The sequence below is a fragment of the Plectropomus leopardus genome, chromosome 13 (assembly GCF_008729295.1).
Source record: "Plectropomus leopardus isolate mb chromosome 13, YSFRI_Pleo_2.0, whole genome shotgun sequence".
In the NCBI taxonomy this organism is placed as follows: domain Eukaryota; kingdom Metazoa; phylum Chordata; class Actinopteri; order Perciformes; family Serranidae; genus Plectropomus; species Plectropomus leopardus.
The window spans coordinates 10,670,494-10,694,491 of NC_056475.1; the positions used below are offsets into that span (position 1 = coordinate 10,670,494).

The window sequence follows — 23,998 nt, forward strand, 5'->3', positions numbered from 1 at the left end:
TGTGATACCCAAATCTATTCGTAAATTAAAAATATACCCAAGGCAGTAATCTGGCAGATTCACAGTTTTTAGCTTGAAACTCCAGAGTCACTTCCTCCTGTGCTACACAAAATAACTCACTACTGACCGGAGACCAAACAGTGGTCGGCCAAACATTGACTTTGTATTGCACCAAAAAATAGTACGACCTCGTGTTTTAATCAGGTATTTTTTCCCCTGTCAGAGGGCTATTTTTCTTTTAGTGAGTGACAGAATCGTCAGCTTTAAGAGCTGGGAATTATAAATGGCGTGCACTCTCCTTTAGAGGGTACAAGGGTCAATATGCTATAAAGCAGTCTGGAATGGATAAATCAGCAAAAATGTTTTGAAAAAAAAACAAACTTCCTTTGAAGGAATCTGTCATTGTGTGTCAAGATCATCACAGAAGAATACATTAAAACTTAAACTTATTATTTATATTGTGTCTTTCATGAAAAATTGCAATTTAAGGTGCTCAGAAATACAAAGAGAATCCACTTAAAATGAACAGATAATGTTATAATAATAAAATCAGTAAATTAAGACAGATTGAGAATGTGAGGTTCTGCTCTTTTTGCTCATAGTCGCCAAATTTTTCTTTATTAATTATTTGAATCAATTAACCATTTGATTGTATTGTTTGTGTTTTTCTTCTACTGCTGCTGAAGTCACCAAACTGACTTTCATTGTTTTTTAACAAGGATGATAAAGATCGTTTAGTATCATATACTGTATCTTCTTTAAATACAAAGACTACCAACTGAATTTCAACTGAATTCCCATTTCCACTGTAAGAAACAACCATCATAGAAAAATGTTAACTCATTTCTTCTTAAAACATTATTAGATATGCAATTAATGTCATCTGATTTTTTAAAAATTATTGTAGGATAATTATAGTTGAGATAAGTAACACTTTGTTTGGTACTTTTGAAAAGCACAAAAGCAGAAACAAAAAATAATGAAGTAATTTAGAACAAATGAAAAAGTTGTAATGACAGAATAAAGCACCAGTGAGATGTGACAGTATACCTCTGGGGTCTGAAGTGCCCCACTTGGTATTGATTTTAGCTCTGCGAATGTTAATGGGTGATCTGGATTTTTTGGTGCTTTGACTCGATCCTTACTTACTCCCTCACAGTAAAAATAAGCTTCTGAAAGTTTGTTAATGTTGTATATTTCTCAAAACAAGGAATCAGCAAGGTGCATTACATGCAGCAGCTGTCTTAGTGACCTACTCTAAATTCTTAAGTTCTTAAGAGCTCTGAAGTGTGGCCTGACTGCCTTTATTTTTAGGAGTGTCTCCCAACTTGTCCCATAAGAAGCTACCTTAAATCTGACAGTGTTTTTTTTACCTTGGATTTATGCATTTTGGGTTCCAGTAGGTCTATTTAAAATCAGATCCAAGCTTTTGGGCCTGAGAACGAAAGAAAGCAGAATGCTGCTTCAATGGTTTGTCTCATTTTCTACAAACAACTTCAGCCATCAGAGCGAGTTTGTACAATGCTTTAATCAAATAAAAATTCTACACATTCGAGCTTCAGGCATCAGTGAGAGAGAATAGCTTAGCATGCATTTCAACTCTAATTGCTTTTTGCAGCGTCCGTCCCTCCGCCTCGCAGACTTTGACATATAGAAAGTCGCATTAGACTTGAAGCTGCTTTTTAGATAACGACAATTACAGCCTTTGCCTTCCATGACTTGTGCGAGTAAGTGGGCTTTGTTTGCAGAAACTCAAAGTGCAAGGCAAACAAACCCATTTGATGAAGTTAATTATACATCACACACACTTCGAGGCAGCCTGGAAGCCTGTAATTGTTAAGTCTGCCTGTACCCAGCAGACAGTTGTGCACTTCCATAGATATAAAAGTTGTATGACTCCGAGAATCGCCACAAGTCATACAATAGTTGTTAGAAGAGTTCTTAAGCCGCGCCCAAGGGAAGACACGTGCCTGTGACCCATCTTTGAAACTTATGAAATATCTACACTCCTCTCCTTTCTAGTAGTCTCTCATCATCCTGTACGTCCCAGGACTTTATGGCTCATCTCAGTACCTTCTCAGGCAATAATTCCCACAGCAGCTTCATGAAAGATTCATTAAGCTTTCAAAGAGTCGAGCCTTTTTTTCCCCTTTTTTTTGAGCTGCTGCCGAGCTGCTGCTGAAGGACGGTGTTAAAGGTGTTTTGACAGTCGCTCCAGGAGGAGAAAGCCTGCCACGCCGTTTCAATAACGCCTGCGGAAGCAATAACGTTCCCTGCCTCAATGGGATAGACGGATCTCATCACCTGGTGGCCTCAGCTGATATTTATTCCCCTTCTCTCGTGTCTCGGGGTGGATTAGAGAGGCACGGTGACGACGGGGAGGTCGCCTGTTGGAAGGCCTGAGTGGTTTGAAGAAGCTACCTGTGGAGACTGAAGGAGCGGCATCCTCCCTGCTGAGGAGGACGCCTCTGAATCAACATTCAAGAGAGAAGTTCAGGGCGTCCTGGTGATGCAGAGGGCAGGTTCAGACTGGAGGTTGTGCAAGGTAAATACAGATGTTTCCTTGAGTACTGTGTTCAATCTATGGTCTTGCACTTAAAGCTGTAATAATCAAAACTTTCAGATTAGAATAAATGGGAATAAATGAGATTAGAACAGCAGGCTGACTCAGCATTTACGTAGGCATAAATAACTTGTTTTTGGAGTATCCCTTTTATGTGTTTCAGCATTTAAACACCAAATACATTTCAGAGAAAACCGAATATGCTAGCTGGAGTACTCTGCAAGAAACTGGGGTGTATATTTGGAATATTAGGAACCCACTTCCTCTGTGCTGTTGTAAACATCATAAACAAAATCATAAACAGGTCATTCATGTACATGTAACCACGTTCATTGTCTCTGTCTACTGTTGTTGCAGCTAATCCACATCCAGCAGACATGAAGTAACCATTATCTACCCACTGGAGTTGTGTTTGTGCTCCCCTGAGAATTGTAAGTGCAATATTTTCTCTTCTTCTAGCTTTGTCTTTAGTCTGTAAAAACTCCTGAGAAAATGGGTCTCTTAGCTGGCACCGGATGTTAGGATGATATCGGAAAGATGTTCTACTTTTAAGTCAGACAGATGTTGTGTTTTGGTTGGATTGAAAATCAGGTTGACGGTATTTTAAAATCTAATGGTGTTAGATTTTCACGTTGTGGGGACATTAACATTATGACGTTTAGCAGAAGATGGGTTTAGTTCCTCATACCTCACGACTAAATGTTGGTATTCTGCGTCACATTTAATTTGTTATGAGATGTCTGAAAATTACTGCATTTTGGTGACATAACACAACTTAAAAACAACAAAATATTGACCTAATCTGTTGTCGGTATTCTACATCAAATTGATGCTGGCATTAGATATTGTCCTGACACTAAATTTTGGTCAAACTATGTCACAACCTAAAGTCAACCTTATATCTAAAGACAGTGGCCCGCTGGATTAAGCTGTTTAATGCTCCACTATGTTCACCAGCTAGTTGCTAACTGTGGTTTTTTTGGGCATTATCGCTGAAAACAGCTTCCTGCTGCTGATGGAAATATGGCTGATGAGAGATTGAACCATACTGAAAATTGGCTTCATAAAATTAAAAAAAAAAGTCTCAAAAGCTCTGCAGAGCTCCATCGTTGGTGATGATTCTGTCATTTCAGCACTGCAGGCAGCTCCTTTCATGTGAGTCATTCAAAACCTCCTGATCTCTGAATTACAGATTTTTTAGATGACCACTTTGTTTGCCTTTAACCTTTGACCTGGAGTTCACCCAAAGTTCTCTTCATGGTACTTTAGCACCATATGGAAGGAACAGACTTGTACAGAAATTAAAGCCGCCTGCAGGCACTTCTGTGCTTCTGTTATTTGTAATTTGCATAAATTATCCCTCTTCCTTAAAATCCTGTTTAGACCGGGGCATGATGTCCTCAACACAAGAAGTATTTTTACATCACATTTTGTTGCTCGGCATCTGTCTCTCGCTCTGAGTGCTTCTGCACCGAGTGTTTATCAGTGATTCAACTATCTGATCTCGGAGATGAATCAATAAGATATGTAAATAAGCCTTATGCAAATTGGAGACAAGTGAGTGTTGTGAGCATGAGAAAGAGGTGAGAATCGCGAGTTTTTTGGAAGTCTGCGGCGCAACCATACTGCCAGGCTTATTAATCTCTTGCGCTTCAGTGGCGCAGTGTGGTACCTCATCTTCACACTGCCTGCTGTTTCCCCCACCTTCCTCTGAAATTACAGTCAGTAATCTGTTTGGCACTTAGACGAGTCACAGAGGAGAGGAAAAACTCGAGAAAAAAACAACATGAAACAGGTTCAGAGAGAAATAAACATGTTAATTAGGTGTTTGGCACTGATAAATTTAGATTTCACACGCAAACAAACAAGATAACGTCTTCCAAAAGTTCCACTTTAAATAAGAGATTTGTATTTAGATATAAGATTTGCTTTTAGATGTACATTAAGTTAAACTATCTGAAATATGGTGTTTGAATAAAATTGAGTTTGTTGACATTTACATGCACACACCTGCCCTAGTTCACAACAATCATACTTGGAAATATGTAGGACACAATTGACTTAGAAAGTCAAAACTCCACATCAAATAAAGATTGTACGAGCACAGAGACATGTGGACATCACGCTCTTGACTGACAAGAATAAATACAAATGTTAAAAAATTCAGGAAGTTTGTGAGGGGGAGTTGTCTGGTTGGATATCCGTCACAGTGCCGGGAAGCACACACAAAGGGCTCGCCCCCCTCCCCGCTGCACGGCGAGGCCTCCCTCAATGCTTGCTGTGCTTCAGTGTCACGTAACTGTGGCGTCGTCCTGTGGAGAGGTAGATATCGCTCATCTTTGAACTGTCACACGTGTGTCCTGTTACAGAGTGGCTCAAAGTCACAGGGATGAATTAAAAAGTATGAACGGTCACCCAGGTGGGACAAAGTGACGTTCCGATTGGTGATGATGGTCTGTGATGTTGTGCTAATTCCTTGTTACAGCTGCTCTGTGCCAAGTTTTAAAGGAAAACGTCTCTGTGAGAGTCATTGCACCACCTAACCTCAGTTCAGTTCACCTGGCTTTGGTTTATGGATGACTGTTTCAGATTGCGATTTCTGTTTTTGAGCTATTTTCTGGCCAGAAAATGTCACCATGACTCCAGACAGCGTCCCATCATTGAATGACAGCACCGCTTTTCAGGTTTTTAGGTTTTCAGGGCAGCTGTATCTCCTCGCGCCGTTTTTCCAGGTTGTAGGTGTAGTACACATGCTGATCAACAGATGCCCTTCTTTCCTTTCCACTGAAGCCAAACATCTGGTGGCTTAAAGTCTGTTTCCTGTCCATATTTCCTGATGTTCATCCTGGCAGCTGCCATGTGTTTCCCCCGCCTCTTTCTCTGGCTACCAGAAATAATTTGATGGAGAACAATGACTCACTTTGTGATTCTCTTGTTCTTGTTAACATTTATTAAGGTTTAAAAAAAGTTGTCAGCTCCTGATAAAAACATTTTATTTCAATGTCCATTTTGCACCATATCGCCCTTTTCCCTCAGTTAGAAGTCAAATCAGGCCTCAGCTTTCCGTTCTCCCATCAAAACGTCCTTTGTCAAAGCTCGCCATGGTTTGCATTTTTTTGTGAACTTGAGTGTGAAGCGTAACAGACGCAGCGGGGAGTGCAGGGGTGCTGCTGGCAATCTGCAAGGTCACTGACAAAGAGGCGAACACATACAGGAACTCGAAAAAGGAGCCACAGAGATATAAATGGCGCAGAGAAACCCTCATAGGTCACCTTCCCTGCTTGCTGTGCTCTGGGCCACGAGTTTCACTTTTTAAAACTTTGAGAAAGTCCTCTGAAAATGACGCTCTAGTCTCCTTTTTTTTTCCAGCATTCTTCCATGACGTGGGAAGGGATGCAGTTTAACCAGACTACAAGTTTAGGGGGTGAGTACTCCTCATTAGTGCAACATCCTCAGCTTCCACTTCTGCACTGACTCACACTTTGGTCTCTTTGTGGTCTGCTCTGAAGGAGTCTCTGATCGCCAGGAGACCGGAGGCCAGAAGATGTCCGCTCACTTTGCTGTCCCACTCCTGCGACCGGCCCCTGGAAGACAAAACAAACAAGATCCTTCAGCAAAGAAAAGGTCAGAAACAGTCACATTTGAACACAGAAAAAAATTTTCAGCTTTAGGTTTCACCTCTTTAAAATTACACAATGAGAAGAAGCATATTCTGCTCCGTTTGATTTGTATAGACGCTCATAAAAGGTTAAACTCGTAGAGTTGATGCGGAATACTAAACTAAAACACCCCCATTAGGAGGACATACACATGCATACTGCTAATGATATATAAGATTATAACACAGTTAAAGGCCTTTTGGGATACATTTAAATGCGTCTTCATATTCCAGTCATGAATAAACATTTCCTGTATACATTTTTAAAACCCTGCGCGGAAAGAGGAACAAACTTTTTATTGAGTGCTACAAACTGTAGGTGTGAGTCATTTTGCTTGTCATATAATTAAAGGAATAGTTCTCCAAAAAATAATCCAGGTATTATTTTATTCACCATCCTTGCTTTTCTGATGAATGGTGTTGGGGATACATTGCCATTTTTGAACCAGCTTTGTATCATAACTATGTGGGCTGTATGTGTAAATGAACTGTTGTAAACTTCCCTTAATCTTACCAGCACCCACATCTTGCAAAAATTCGCCACACGAAGTAAAACACATCATCTGGCAGATTTTTACCGGCTCGCTGCTTTAACTACAGATTGTTCTTTCACATTGTCGTATGCCTGAGAGCAGAGCACCTGAGAAAAGAAAGCATCAGTGCAAACAGACTTTGTTGAAGGTTGAACAAAAGACAGCAAAAAAAGTTAATGAAACATCTGAAAAACAACAAAACATTCCCTGTGATGGACAAATTCCTCCACGGGAGAATAATCCAGAAGCTTTGTTTGGCAATCACTTAGGAAACATTTTACTTTGCATACTTGTAAAATGCTGCACAACAATTTTTAGAATGCTTTTCAGATTTTTTAAAAAATCTTTCGTTGTCTTTTGTTCAAACTCTGTCAAAGTCTGTTTGAGCTAAAATGCCTTCATTTTTTCAAGTGTTTCCCTTTTTTTGACACCATTTGATAGACAACTATTCCTTTAATGTACGCAGTTACACCTGGGCTTTTCTTGTTGTCAAAAGTCAACAAGGTGAAAAAGGTGTGTTATGGCTGACTTTCACTGCTGCTTTTCTCGCACCGTCGCAGTTCTGGATTGTACGTAACACATCGCTTGTAATATTCAGTAGTAAAATGTAATGTAAGTTATATTTGCTTACACCTTTTACGCATCGCTGCATTTTAGTTTCCACTGCAGCTTTAAAGAGAACATCGACGTTTCTCTCTCACTCGCTCACCGAGGCCATAACATATTTCATTTCCTCTGGAGGCGATAGGATCTCTTCACAGGCCTGTACTGTAAAAAGCCCCGTTGACCTTGATGCTGTGGATCTGTTGTCTTGCCTTGAAACTTAACAAGCACTTCAAATTAATGTCACAGCAAGTAAGCCCGGGACAGGCTGGCGCACCACAGACGTTTAGCTTGAGCTCTGTCATGAGAGGAAATTAAAAGCGAGAGGAAGTGACAGACAAATGAAAGAGTGAAGGCATTCATCCCTCTGGGTGTTTTCACTTCTTTCTTACATGATCACTCTTGTGTAACCGGAGCATTGGCAGCCTGACGGGTCATAGACGCCTGCTAGTTTCCTTGTAAATGATCTTGGAGTCGAAGCTTATTTCACCTCTGCGCGTACTCTTTGTTGCTTCAGATAACAGTTTCAGCTAAATGCCTAAAACGTGAATGTATGTACACTCGATAGCTGTTCGCTATCACTTAACGCATTTTTCCCCGCTTTTTTCAGCACACAAATTAGAGACACAAGGCTGTGAAAGAGCGTGAATGTGTGCTGACGAGATCCTTTCAGTTCACTTGTAATGGGCCGACTAATAATCACACAGCTATAGATCAAATCTGTCTCCGCCTATATTTCTTTTTGATGTCACGAGTCTCCACTTTGAGTCTGTTCCTCATGGAAGCTCTTCCATGGAAATAAAAACATTTGACAAAAAGTTAGTAAGTCAAAATTATGACTGGTCTCGAGGATCTGTAAATAAAAGTAATGGCTTCAATTTTGACTTGCTAAGTGAAAAAATTGGCAAAATGATGAGATACTGATTTGCAAATAAGAGTTAATCAAAATGATGACTTTCTCTGACAGAATTTTAAGACAGTGAGTATGAGCTAGTATCTCATAATTTTGACGCTCAGACTTTTAACATATTGTAAATCAGTGAAATTAAATATTGTAAGACACTAAAGACATCATTTTCTACTACATTTTTTAATTATTTTACACTGGCAAACTAAGAAGTTTATATTTCAGTCCACCGAAACAGCTACAAGATGGAATTGTCTTGAAATTTTGTAATAACTTCACTGATCCCTTAGCAAGCAAGAAAAGTTTATTTATATAGATCCTTTTGCAGACACCAGTCACAAAGTGCTTCACGAAAAAAATAATACAAAAACAAATAAATCAAAATGAAAACCAGATCAAATATACAGTGAGAGCAGATAAAAACACAGGATTAAAACACAACATGGTACCCATGTGCCTGTCTCAAGAGGACAGTTTTTAACTGCTTTTTAAATGTCTCCACAGAGTCCAGTGACCTCAAACTAGCTGGAAGACTACTCCAAAGCTTGGGTGCTGCCAGCTGGAAGGACTGATCTCCCCGATCCCTTACACCATTAAACGCCGTTAATCAGGTCAGAATTTCAGTTTGTCCAATACCTATTTATGCCTTCTATACTTATTTGTCACTACATTTCTAAAAAAATATTTCTGTCTGCCTTAGCTGTACTGCTAAACTAAGACAGTGAACATAGTAAGCATTGTATGCTGCTAAATCAGCATGCTGGTGTTAACATTTAGTCTTTAGACTTTATGATGATTTTAACTTTGTCAAAGTTTTTACATACTCTTTATTAGTCACTAAATTTCGACCTACTGTGAGTTTCAAAAAGCAGACAACCATGCCTTAATGGAACACTTTACCCCAAAATCAAGAAAATATATTTTTCCTTTTACCTGTAGCTCTATATATCATTTTAAACTCTTTTGGTGTTTGGTGTCCGAGGGAGGTATAGGCTTTAGAGATGTCTGCCTTCTCTCCACTTTAGCCGAACCAGATTGCATTCAACTCATGCTGCTCAAAGCAAATTACAACAAATTTAGAAAAACTCAACAGCAATGCCTTTAGAAATCATGACAAGATAATCCACAGACCTCGTTGAGAGCACTTTCATGTAGAAACTATTTTCTTTCTACCGAACTACACCTGCCAACTACATCAATGCACAGAAGTAAGCGCGTATCTATCACCTAACACCGCTGAGCTAAAAAACATTACAGCTCAGCTGGGTGGCGGGTGTAGTTTGGTCGAAAGAAAATAGTTCCTACATAAAACTGTTGTCAACAAGTTCTGTGGATTATCTCGAATAACTGATTTATGGAAAGAGAAATAGCTGTTGAGTTTTTCAAAAGTATTTTTGGTGCTTTGAGCACCATAGCCCAAGTGCCATCTAGTTCCATTTTATTGAAGAGAAGGCAGACATCTCTACGGCTGATATCTCTAACACTATGCAACTGAAAAAACAAAATCCAGACTCAGAAAAAGCACTGCAGGTTAAAGGAGAAATATGTGTGTTTGATGTTGTTGTGAAATGTCCCTTTAATGAAGGGTAGGATTATTTTTTTTAGCTTACATCACATTGAAACAAAGAGGGCTTAAGTGACCATCACTGTGCATGTTGTGAAAGGTATGAGCCTCCGTCGTAGTCTGTTATCAGCTCTTCATCTCTTTTTCCAGCCCTCTGCCTGCCTATGTTCTCAGTTATATTAAATCTCTGCAGAGGAAATTCTGTGCGTGCTCATAACTGAATTGACCAAATCTGCAGTTGCTTTCTCCTGCAGCCTTGGCTGTTGGGAAAAAAAACCCCAAAAACCTCAAAAACCTATGGTGCAGTTTAATGATAGAGATGCTACGAGCCTGGCCCTCTGTGAGAGAGCTGCTACCACCTGTTTTGTGTCGCACAGAGCTTCATTTCATTTAATCAACTGAGACAAATGGAGCCGTAGGGCTTCACCGAGAGTCAAATTGATCATGTAAGCAGCAGAAAATCTGCAGCAACTGACTTTCAAAGGGCATGAATCATGAGAAGGAGGGCTGTTCCTCCTCCTCGTGTGCTCACCTACAGGGAGGTTGAGATTGTGCTGCAGATAGATGCTGGCAGAGGTCAAAAACACAGAAGAGGCTCAATTAAGACGGATGAGATGGACTAAGTGCTCTCTCCAGATATTTCCTTTAATAGGCTTCTCACGGCCTTAAATCCTCTCAGCCTCTCTTTAGCTCCTGCTGCTCACTTTGCCCTTGGTTTTACTTCTGTTTTGTCTTAATTACGTAAAGTACCATTCTGAAATTTTAATCTGCACAAATTAAATATAATTGTCAACATATGATTGATGTCTATGATGAGTCATAAATTGATTTTATAATTGTTCTTTGAATACAGGAGCGAGCTAACTGTAAGTCTGTGGAATGATCCCTCAAATAAACAGACGTGATATCTTTTTAATTGTAAATTCTTACATTTTATACAGAAACATATGTGATTTGGCTTTGAAATTCCTCTTCATTGAAATGTATAGTTGTTCAAAGGCTATACATAGCATTGCATGGTGACTGGGTAATTTCAACCATGACATGAACATTTTTAAGGTTATTGCTGGTAGAATGGTTCTGGTTTCATGACAGGTGTATTTGTGGCATACTGTACTATAAAATTTTTTGGGACGAGGCATACTATGTCTCATACATACAATGGCATTTCTCTTGCATTTTAATGATTTTGATGGCATACTATACGGTGACATTTTTATTCCAGTTTTTAGAAGAAACTATACTATGACTTTCTGGCATAGACACTCATGCTATTTTAGAAAAATATTCTCTACTATGACTATTTTTATGCAATTTTGGATGCAATGATTTTTGCCTTTTGTTTTGGATGACATGCTATACGATAACGTTTTTATGCCTTTTTGGATGACATGCTACACCATGGCTTTTTTGTACTATTTTCAATGACATACTGTGACTTTTTTAAGCTATATTGGAGGACTTTATACTATGAATTTTGTGTGCTATTTTGGACGACATGCTGTACTATAACTTTTTAAAACTGTTTTTGACAACATACTATTTGATGACTCACTATGACTTTTTTATGCCAATTTGGGCAATATGCCATACTATGACTATGGATGGAAACTATACTATAATTTTGTATACTACTTTGGACAACATGCTATACTATGATGTATTTTATGCCATTTTGGAAGACATGATATAGTATGACTTTTGAAATGCAATAAAGGTAAGAAAGGTAATAATAATATCCTGTGACTTTTTTGTTGCTATTTTGGACAATATGCCATTCTATGACTTTATTATGTAATTTTAAATGCCATACTATACCATAACTTTTTTCTGCCATTTTTGGATGACGTACTACACTGACTTTTTTGTGCTATTTTGGACTACATGCTATACTTCGACTTTTTTTTATGCTCTTTGGGATGACATAATATCGAAAGCCTTTTTATGTTATTTTGAACAACATGCCATTTGAACACCATAATATACTATTTATACACTATTTTGGACTACATGCTATACTATGACCTTTTTTGTGCCAGTTTTGGACAACATACTATACTATGAATTTTTTATGCTATTTTGGATGACATGCTACTCTTTGGCTTTATCACGCTTTATTTTAGAAAAGGGGATGAGTCTTCTACCTTCTCCTCTCTGCCCCAGGAACTAACCCTAACTGTCAAACTCATTTTTAAAACTTGAAAAAAGTCACTATTTCTTCTACTTTTCCTTTCAGTGAATGGATCATTACCTGGTATCTGTTCGACAGAGGTGCATCAGTCGGGTCTTCCTGGCTCCTGTGGGCTCCAGCAGGTAGAGACAGGAGTGGACATTGGCCCTAATGCCCTCCAACAGCACTTCAGGGTGCTCTGTGGATACAGAGGACAGGTACAGGGGACCGGAGGATGGGTCTGCCTGCCAAGTCCTGAGAGGGTGGAGATGAGAGGAAATCGTCAGGTAGGATAATACAAAAGTGACATTTAAATGTTATTGCTGTCATGTCTCACAGAACTTCCAGATTGGATTAAAATTTCATCAACCTCATTTAGACCTCATACAGACGAAAAACACACCGTCATCTCCAACTTTAAATCATTAGTGACACTTTTGGAGTATATTTGTCTCTAACTTCTCTGTCCTTTCTGCTCGTTGGGGCTCAGCAGGTTGAAACCCAAAGGCCTTTGAAACCTGGGGCCCACCTTGTTCAATTACCTGACCAGCAGATGCTCCTGTGGGGGCCAGGAGCCCAGGCCATGGCCTTGGCCCTGGAGGAGGTAGCGGTAGACTTCAGCGTCCTTGGATAAGGTCTGAATGATGGCAGCCTTGTGCAGCCTTCTCTCCCACAGCTCCTGCTCCCTCAACAGCCGATGGAGCAGCTCCTTCTGGGTAGATTCTACCTCCACGGAGCCGCGCCACATTAACAGTGGGAGGTTGTCGTCCATCTGCAGATGAGTAGAAAAAAAACATTTACTATTATTACTCTACTATGACGTATTTCTGCCATTGTGAACGACATACTGTGACGTTTTTATGGCATTTTGGGTGCCATACTATGCAATGATATTTTTATGCCATTTTGAATGACATACTATACTATGACTTTTTTGTGAAAACGTCATACATCGTATATCAAAAGATGTCAGAATATGCCAGGTCAAAAAAACAATAACATGTCGAAACATGTCATAGTACAGCATGTGTTATGACCCCATCTTGATTTGTCTGTGTTTTCTTTGCCTATGTTTTTTGCCTCCTCTGTGTGTCTGTCTGTGTGGATTGTGTACTTATATAGGTGATGTTGAGCTGAAGGTGGAGTGCTGCCATCAGCTGTTCTAGATGGACTGGCTGCTGCAGAATTGGCTCCTCAGAAATCGGAGGAGTACGGTTTAGCTGACGCCGACAGACGCAGAAAGCATGCCCACTAAAACACGTCCCCGGAAAGACTCTCCCAGAAACATGTCTTTGAAACGAACGCAGACGGAGCTGAGGTAAAATGCCAAAGACTATATGACTATTTAATAAACTATTTAGCTTGTTGAATGTTTTCAGAACTTTAGTGTTTGCACGGTGGAAATAGTGTTCTTTTTTGTGCATTTTAATCTCAACTTTAGTTGTTTACTGGTAGTCCCATGAAACAGTCCCACCAAAAATACAAGGCGATAGTATTGCAAAAATGTAAAAAATGTCATGTCCAAAAAACTAATAAAAACACAGTAAACTACATTAAATAGCATGTTGAGGCAAACCATAGTAAAGGATTTTGCAAAAATGGCAAAAAAAACCCCATTAAATAGCATGTTGAACAATCCACCAAAAAGGCAAGGCTATAGTAAGGCAAAAATGTCAAAATATGACATGTCCAAAAAACTGTTAAAAACCACAGTAAACCACATAAAACAGTGTGTTAAGGCACGCCATAGCAAAGGATACTGCAAAAACGGCCAAAAAACCCATTAAATAGCATCTTGAAAAATCCACCAAAAAGGCAAGGCTATAGTAAGGCAAAAATGTCAAAATATGACCTGTCCAAAAAACTGCTAAAAACCACATTAAACCACATAAAATAGCACACTGATGCACGCCATAGCAAAGGATCTTACAAAAACAGCCAAAAAAACCATTAAATAGCATGTTGAAAAATCCACCAAAAAGGCAAGGCTATAGTAAGGCAAAAATGTCAAAATATGACATTTCCAAAAAACTGCTAAAAACCACAGTAAACCACATAAAACAGTGTGTTGAGGCACGCCATAACAAAGGATTTTGCAAAAACGGCCAAAAACTCAGTAAATAGCATGTTGAAAAATCCACCAAAAAGGCAAGGCTATAGTAAGGCAAAAATGTCAAAATATGACATTTCCAAAAAACTGCTAAAAACCACATTAAACCACATAAAATAGCACACTGAGGCACACCATCACAAAGGATTTTGCAAAAACGGACAAAAAACCCATTAAATAGCATGTTGAAAAATCCACCAAAAAGGCAAGGCTATAGTAAGGCAAAAATGTCAAAATATGACATTTCCAAAAAACTGCTAAAAACCACAGTAAACCACATAAAATAGCGTGTTGAGGCACGCCATAGCAAAGGATTTTTCAAAAACAGCCAAAAATCCCACTAAATAGCATGTTGAAAAATCCACCAAAAAGGCAAGGCTATAGTAAGGCAAAAATGTCAAAATATGACATGTCCAAAAAAACTGCTAAAAACCACATTAAACCACATAAAATAGCACACTGAGGCACACCATACAAAGGATTTTGCAAAAACGGACAAAAAACCCATTAAATAGCATGTTGAAAAATCCACCAAAAAGGCAAGGCTATAGTAAGGCAAAAATGTCAAAATATGACATTTCCAAAAAACTGCTAAAAACCACAGTAAACCACATAAAATAGCACACTGATGCACGCCATAGCAAAGGATTTTACAAAAACAGCCAAAAAAAAACCATTAAATAGCATGTTGAAAAATCCACCAAAAAGGCAAGGCTATAGTAAGGCAAAAATGTCAAAATATGACATTTCCAAAAAACTGCTAAAAACCACAGTAAACCACATAAAATAGCATACTGAGGCACGCCATAGCAAAGGATTTTGCAAAAACGGCCAAAAAACCCATTAAATAGCATGTTGAAAAATCCACCAAAAAGGCAAGGCTATAGTAAGGCAAAAATGTCAAAATATGACATTTCCAAAAAAACTGCTAAAAACCACAGTAAACCACATAAAAGAGCGTGTTGAGGCACGCCATAGCAAAGGATTTTGCAAAAATTGCCAAAAAACCCATTAAAATAGCATGTTGAAAAATCCACCAAAAAGCAAGGCTATAGTAAGGCAAAAATGTCAAAATATGACATTTCCAAAAAAAACTGCTAAAAACCACAGTAAACCACATAAAATAGCACACTGATGCACGCCATAGCAAAGGATTTACAAAAACAGCCAAAAAAACCCATTAAATAGCATGTTGAAAAATCCACCAAAAAGGCAAGGCTATAGTAAGGCAAAAATGTCAAAATATGACATTTCCAAAAAACTGCTAAAAACCACAGTAAACCACATAAAAGAGCATGTTGAGGCACGCCATAGCAAAGGATTTTGCAAAAATTGCCAAAAAACCCATTAAATAGCATGTTGAAAAATCCACCAAAAAGGCAAGGCTATAGTAAGGCAAAAATGTCAAAATATGACATCTCCAAAAAACTGCTAAAAACCACATTAAACCACATAAAAGAGCATGTTGAGGCACGCCATAGCAAAGGATTTTGCAAAAACAGCCAAAAAAAACCATTAAATAGCATGTTGAAAAATCCACCAAAAAGGCAAGGCTATAGTAAGGCAAAAATGTCAAAATATGACATTTCCAAAAAACTGCTAAAAACCACAGTAAACCACATTAAAAGAGCATACTGATGCACGCCATAGCAAAGGATTTTACAAAAACAGCCAAAAAAACCATTAAATAGCATGTTGAAAAATCCACCAAAAAGGCAAGGCTATAGTAAGGCAAAAATGTCAAAATATGACATTTCCAAAAAACTGCTAAAAACCACAGTAAACCACATAAAAGAGCGTTTTGAGGCACGCCATAGCAAAGGATTTTGCAAAAACGGACAAAAAAGCCATTAAATACCATGTTGAAAATCCACCAAAAAGGCAAGGCTATAGTAAGGCAAAAATGTCAAAATATGACATTTCCAAAAAACTGCTAAAAACCACAGTAAACCACATAAAAGAGCGTGTTGAGGCACGCCATAGCAAATGGATTTTGCAAAAACAGCCAAAAAACCCATTAAATAGCATGTTGAAAAATCCACCAAAAAAGGCAAGGCTATAGTAAGGCAAAAATGTCAAAATATGACATGTCCAAAAAACTGCTAAAAACCACATAAACCACATAAAAAGAGCGCGTAGAGGCACGCCATAGCAAAGGATTTTGCAAAAAATTGCCAAAAAAACCCATTAAAATAGCATGTTGAAAAATCCACCAAAAAGGCAAGGCTATAGTAAGGCAAAAATGTCAAAATATGACATTCCAAAAAACTGCTAAAAACCACAGTAAACCACATAAAAAGAGCATGTTGAGGCACGCCATAGCAAAGGATTTTGCAAAAAAAAACTGCCAAAAAAACCCATTAAATAGCATGTTGAAAAAATCCACCAAAAAGGCAAGGCTATAGTAAGGCAAAAATGTCAAAATATGACATTTCCAAAAAACTGCTAAAAACCACAGTAAACCACATAAAAGCAGCGTGCTGAGGCACGCCATAGCAAAGGATTTTGCAAAAACGGACAAAAAAGCCATTAAATACATGTTGAAAAATCCACCAAAAAGGCAAGGCTATAGTAAGGCAAAAATGTCAAAATATGACATTTCCAAAAAACTGCTAAAAACCACAGTAAACCACATAAAATAGCGTGTTGAGGCACGCCATAGCAAAGGATTTTGCAAAAATTGCCAAAAAACCCATTAAATAGCATGTTGAAAAATCCACCAAAAAGGCAAGGCTATAGTAAGGCAAAAATGTCAAAATATGACATGTCCAAAAAACTGCTAAAAACCACACTAAACCACATAAAAGAGCGTGTAGAGGCACGCCATAGCAAAGGATTTTGCAAAAAGCAAAATCCTTTGATAGGGCGTGCCCCAACACGCTCTTTTATGTGGTTTACTGTGGTTTTTAGCAGTTTTTTGGAAATGTCAAAATATGACATTTCCAAAAAACTGCTAAAAACCACAGTAAACCACATAAAAGAGCATGTTGAGGCACGCCATAGCAAAGGATTTTGCAAAAATTGCCAAAAAACCCATTAAATAGCATGTTGAAAAATCCACCAAAAAGGCAAGGCTATAGTAAGGCAAAAATGTCAAAATATGACATCTCCAAAAAATTGCTAAAAACCACAGTAAACCACATGAAAGAGCGTGTTGAGGCATGCCATAGCATATGATTTTGCAAAAATGGCCAAAAAAAACATTAAATAGCATGTTGAAAAATCCCAAAAAAAAAAGGCAAGGGTATAGTAAGGCAAAAATGTCAAAATATGACATGTCCAAAGAACTGCTAAAAACCACAGTAAACCACATAAAATAGCACACTGAGGCACGCCATAGCAAAGGATTTTACAAAAACAGCCAAAAAAAACATTAAATAGCATGTTGAAAAATCCACCAAAAAGGCAAGGCTATAGTAAGGCAAAAATGTCAAAATATGACATTTCCAAAAAACTGCTAAAAAACCACAGTAAACCACATAAAACAGCGTGTTGAGGCATGCCATAGCAAAGGATTTTGCAAAAATTGCCCAAAAAACCCATTAAATAGAATGTTGAAAAATCCACCAAAAAGGCAAGGCTATAGTAAGGCAAAAATGTCAAAATATGACATGTCCAAAAAACTGCTAAAAAACACATTAAACCACATAAAATAGCACACTGATGCACGCCATAGCAAAGGATTTTGCAAAAACGGACAAAAAACCCATTAAATAGCATGTTGAAAAATCTACCAAAAAGGCAAGGCTATAGTAAGGCAAAAATGTCAAAATATGACATTTCCAAAAAACTGCTAAAAACCACAGTAAACCACATAAAATAGCACACTGAGGCACGCCATAGCAAAGGATTTTGCAAAAATTGCCAAAAAAACCCATTAAATAGCATGTTGAAAAATCCACCAAAAAGGCAAGGCTATAGTAAGGCAAAAATGTCAAAATATGACATGTCCAAAAAACTGCTAAAAAAACACATTAAACCACATAAAATAGCACACTGATGCACGCCATAGCAAAGCATTTTGCAAAAACGGCCAAAAAAACCCATTAAATACCATGTTGAAAAATCCACCCAAAGGCAAGGCTATAGTAGGCAAAAATGTCAAAATATGACATGTCCAAAAAACTGCTAAAAACCACATTAAACCACATAAAATAGCATACTGAGGCACGCCATAGGAAAGGATTTTGCAAAAATTGCCAAAAAACCCATTAAATAGCATGTTGAAAAATCCACCAAAAAGGCAAGGCTATAGTAAGGCAAAAATGTCAAAATATGACATTTCCAAAAAACTGCTAAAAACCACATTAAACCACAACAAATAGCACACTGAGGTACGCCATAGCAAAGGATTTTGCAAAAACTGCCGCAAAAAACCCATTAAATAGCATGTTGAAAATCCACCAAAAAAGCAAGGCTATAGTAAGGCAAAAAAACAAAAAAAAAAAAAAATGTCAAAATATGACATGTCCAAAAAACTGCTAAAAACCACAGTAAACCACATGAAAGAGCGTGTTGAGGCATGCCATAGCATATGATTTTGCAAAAATGGCCAAAAAAAACATTAAATAGCATGTTGAAAATCCACCAAAAAGGCAAGGCTATAGTAAGGCAAATATGTCAAAATATGACATGTCCAAAGAACTGCTAAAAACCACAGTAAACCACATAAAAGAGCATGTTGTGGCACGCCATGGCAAAGGATTTTGCAAAAACTGCCAAAAAACCCATTAAATAGCATGTTGAAAAATCCACAAAAAGGGAAGGCAAAAATGTCAAAATATGACATGTCCAAAAAACTGCTAAAAACCACATTAAACCACAACAAATAGCACACTCAGGTACGCCACAGCAAACCACATAAAAGAGCGTGTTGTGGCACGCCATGGTAAAGGATTTTGCAAAAACTGCCAAAAAACCCATTAAATAGTATTTTGAAAAAAATCCACCAAAAAAGCAAGAATGTCAAAATATGACATGTCCAAAAAAACTGCTAAAAGCCACAGTAAAACCACATAAAATAGCACACTGAGGCACGCCATAGCAAAGGATTTTGCAAAAACGGCCAAAAAAACCCATTAAATAGAATGTTGAAAAATCCACCAAAAAGGCAAAAATGTCAAAATAAGACATGTTCAAAAAACAGCTAAAAACCACAGTAAACCACATAAAACAGTGTGTTGAGGGACACCATAGGAAAGGATTTTGCAAAAAAGGCCCCAAACCCCATAAAATAGCATGTTGAAAAATTCACCAAAAAAGGCAAGGGTTATATTATGGCAAAAATGTCAAAATATGACATGTCCAAAAAACTGCTGAAAACCACAGTAAACCACATAAAATAGCACACTGAGGTACACCATAGCAAAGGATTTTGCAACACCGCCACAAAAACCATAAAATTATATGTTGAAAAAATCCACCAAAAAGGCAAGGCTATAGTAAGGCAAAAATGTCAAAATATGACATGTCCAAAAAACTGCTAAAAAAACACAGTAAACCACATAAAATAGCACATGGACACACGCCATAGCAAAAGGATTTTGCAAAAAAAAAAGGGAAAAAACCCTCATAAAATAGCATGTTGAAAATTCCACCAAAAATGCAAGGCTATAGTATGGCAAAAATGTCAAAACATAATATGTCCTAAAAACTGCTGAAAATCACAGTAAATTACATAAAATATCATGTTGTGTCACGCCATTGCACAGGATCTTGCAAAAACAGCCAAAACATCCAAAGAATAGCATGCTGAAAAATCAAATCAAAAATGGCAAAATATGACAAAAAAGTGTTAAAAAAAGAAAGAGAAATAGCATGTCGAATCACATCATTGTAAAGAAAGATGAAAGAAATGCCAAAAACATCATATTATAGCTTGTTAAAAAAAATTGCAGAAAATTATATAGTAGACAACATAATATACTCTGGTGTTTTTTGCAAGTTTTGATGAAATATTATACCATGACAATTTTGTGATGTTTTGGACGGCATACTATACTGTGACATTTTCATGCCATTTTGTACAACATAGTATACTATGAATTTTTTTGTGCCATTTTACATGACATACCAAACTGATTTTTTTTTGTGCTATTTTACATGCCATACTAAACTATGATGTTTTTCTGCCAGTTTTGATGACATAGTATATTATGACATTTTTTCGGCCATTTTGGACACCATGCTATACTATGATGCTTTAATGCCGTCTTAGACAACACACTATACTATGTAGTTTTTTGTGCCGTTTTAGACAACATACCGTACTATCACATTTTCATGCCATTTTGGAAAACATGCTATACTGTGACATTTTTCATGCCATTTTGGACAACATACTATACTGAGAATGTTTATTTTGCTATTTTGGATGATACAGTATGCTATGACATTTTTTGTGCCATTTTTAAGGTCATACTATATATTATGATGTTATTTGTGTGATTTTGGATGACATACTATACAAAGCATCACTCACTGGTGGACCTTGGTCCGGGTGTGGACCAAAATGCCATCCTATCTGTACCTGTGGCCAACAATAATCTCAGTGGATTATTTATTGTTGAGATTATTTTTTTTCATGGGCGCCACTACTCCAGTTAATATGGTAAGCATTTACCGTCTCAAACTAGCTAATCAAATTGACTGTTGCTGCTACACAAGAGAAAAGAGAGAGAGAGATGTGGGGTAAGTGAGAAGATATGGCCTGCTCCAAAGTAAGGAAAGTAGAAAATAATTTAAAAAGAGACAAAGAGACTGCTCCACACTGTTCACACTTATCCTACTTTTTACTTGAGATACTGGTTATTTCACTTGAAATGAAAGCCTTAATTTTATTTTGCTAGGAAATGAAGGGAAGTAGAAAAGAAAGTGGAAAAAAGGAGATTTTTCAAAGCTTTATGTGCATTTTCTCTAAAATAGGGCATATATTTTTATTCAAAAAGGATTATGGTCCGTTTTCTTTTACTTGTAAAATAGGCCTTATGTTCATTGTGTTGGGACTAATTTTATTTATGTAAAGGCAGCTATTTGTTTTCTATACAAGCGCCATAATGTGTCCGTATGTTTAAAATTGTTTAAAATTGACTATAATGATTGTTGAAATGATATTGAATTGTACGTTGTTGATGCTATATGACAGACATAATGAAGTTCCGACCTTTTCTGGGAGAAGTTTTAAGAGCTGGACCTCTTTTAAATTTTAGTTGAGTACCCCTGGACTATACTATGACGTGTTTATGACATTATGCATGACATACTTTATACTACAACGTCTGGTTAGTGCCAGTTTGGACAACATATTATTCTAGGTTTTTTTTCCTTGCCATTTTGGACGACATAGTGTACTATGACCTTTTTGTGCTATTTTGGACAAAATACTGTACTATGATAATCTTCATGCCATTTTGTACGACAAGCTATACTAAGACATTTTTATGCCATTATTGGATGACATACTACACTATGTCGTTTTAATGCCATTTTGGACGAAAAATACTATTCTATAATGTTTTAATGCCATTCTGTACGTCATACTATACTGTGAAGTTTTTCCTGTCATTTTGGATGAAATAATATACTTTGGCTTTTTTGACGTCATATATCGACAACATACTATACTTTGACGTTTTTATGACATTTTAGATGACATACTATCGTATGATGTTCTCATGCCATTTTGGACAACATACTATACTAAGACATTTTCATGCCATTTTGGACGACATTCTTTATGATGCGTTTTTATGACATTTTGGACAACAACGTAGACTATGATGTTTTTATGGCATTTTGGACGAAATACTACACTGTGATATTTTTCATGCCATTTTGGACAGGAAACTATATCATGATTTTTTCATGCCATTTTTGGATGATTTGCAGTATTATTATGGTTTTATGTAATTATGAAAGACATAGTACACTGTCACTTTTTTTTTGCCATTTTGGATGACATTCTATTCAATTACACTTTTTATACTCATTGGGACAGCATACTATTACTATGACTATTTTATGCTTTTTTGACAACATGCAGTATTACTGCAGTCTCATTTAGTCTGGCAGGACAGTCTTGAAACAGAGTTTTTTTCTATAGAGCTGTGACTTCACAGAGTCACAGCTCTATAGAGCCTTCTATTCCTTTAGCCCTCAGCAGCGATGACTTTGTGCGTTTCTTTAAAGATAAAATTATAAGTATTAAAGATAAAATCCATTACCTCCTGCCCTCAACCGACCGAACCTCAGACACAGGTAATTTGGACATTGCACTGAGACCCTAAATTAATTTAGACTGTTTTTCCCCTATTGACCTTCACAAATCTTTTCATTGATTTCCATATCAAAGCAAATTGTAAAGTGGAAGAAGTCAAACAACTGTTTGTAAGAATAAATGGTACTTTGTACAGTAATGTCATAGTAGAGTCACTCAAAAAATGTCACACTATAGTATGCCATATTTAAAAATGACATATTATGTAAAAAATGTTAAAGTTTAGTATTTTGCAAAAAATGTCGAAGTATAGTATGCCATAAAAAGGACACCAAAATGTCATAGTAAAGAAAGTCAAAAGATTTCAAAGTGTAGAATGTCAAAAAAAAAGTTACAGTACATTATGTTGCAAAAAATGTCATAGTATAGCATGGCATTAAAAAAAATAATTAAAAAAAATAAAATATTATATTATATTATAAATATTTTATATAATATTTATATTTATTATTATATATTATATATAAGTTGCAGCAGTAAAATGAAAAGCTCATAGTATAGCATGTCATTATAAAGAGGTCTAAAAACTCTCCATGAGCTTGTTAATTATACACCGGAAGGACCTTTGCAACATCACTGACACACAGAAAACATGCTACTAATTGTAATCCCTCTGGAATTAGCAACTTTTCATAACTATTAAGACCCAGCAGACTCCACTGGATAGAAACATCTCCTTGCTAATTTTAACTCCCTCTCTCCCCTCTACACTTACCCTCTTGAAGGCCAGCTCCACATGCTCTGGGGCTGGGTGGCTCTCCCAGCCTCGGCTCTTTTCTCTGGCCTCCTTCAGGAGTTGCTGGGTGCTCAGCTGCAACTTGCTCCTTCTCTCCTCCTGCTCCTCCTCAGCTTCGCTCTGACTGGGGGAAGCTGGTCGTCCTCCCTCCTCAGAGTGAGAGTCCTCGTTAGTGCCTGCAGTACTTAAACTCTGACTGGGCCAAAACTCTCTGGAAGCTACAAAGAGGATTTTGTTACATGTTAACACTTTTCTGTTAATTCTGTCTCTTTACCTTACACATGATTTCTATAATAATAATAATAATAAAAAACAGTCTGGTGTGGGTTTTTCTCTGTCTGTGGTGCAGTTTGTCAGTTTTTATACCTGGAAGAGTCTCTGGGCCTCAGTGATCATGTTGGCCAGGCCCTGGGTGGCAGCCAGGTTCTCACTCAGGTCCCGCTGGTCTGGGCGACCTAGGCTGTACTTCCTATGACTCAACCTGCAACAACAACAGGAACAAGGTCAAGTCACTTGACACTTGAAACTAAAACACCACCAGTATGGAACCAACTGTTGACTGGTTCAGTGAAAACATGAGATAGAGAGGATAGAAGCTGCCTAGTTGTATTTTTTTAGTTTGGTTTTTTTTTTTTTACAGTTTTGAGTACACTGACAGGAATAGGAAGGGCGGTAAGAAACATGTGACATGTCGCCATCCCAGCAATGATGGCAGCATCACACTGCAGTTAGATTATGTGCCAGTCAGCTGAGGCATTTTTTAAAGGCAGGAGTCAAGAATCAGCAGCAATGCGTCACGATTATGGCTACTGACAGATTCAGGTTATTCTGGAAGGCTTTCACTACAGTAAGTTGTTTTCCTTGCTTTTGTTGGATATG

At 37.4% G+C, this 23,998-nt stretch overlaps 1 protein-coding gene across 1 annotated transcript in view; it reads right to left on the minus strand.

The window, feature by feature from the left end:
* Positions 1 to 4,361: 4,361 nt before the first annotated feature.
* The window catches only part of si:dkeyp-23e4.3 (rho GTPase-activating protein 7), a 51,215-nt gene continuing 31,578 nt past the window's right edge, over positions 4,362 to 23,998 (minus strand). Inside the window, exons 13-17 of the mRNA XM_042499003.1 lie at positions 23,484 to 23,600; positions 23,099 to 23,333; positions 12,541 to 12,770; positions 12,080 to 12,253; positions 4,362 to 6,147 (exon numbers count right to left, since the gene is read on the minus strand). Of these exons, the coding sequence (XP_042354937.1) occupies positions 6,039 to 6,147; positions 12,080 to 12,253; positions 12,541 to 12,770; positions 23,099 to 23,333; positions 23,484 to 23,600 (865 nt within the window). The 3' untranslated portion in view covers positions 4,362 to 6,038. The remainder of the gene's footprint in view (positions 6,148 to 12,079; positions 12,254 to 12,540; positions 12,771 to 23,098; positions 23,334 to 23,483; positions 23,601 to 23,998) is intronic.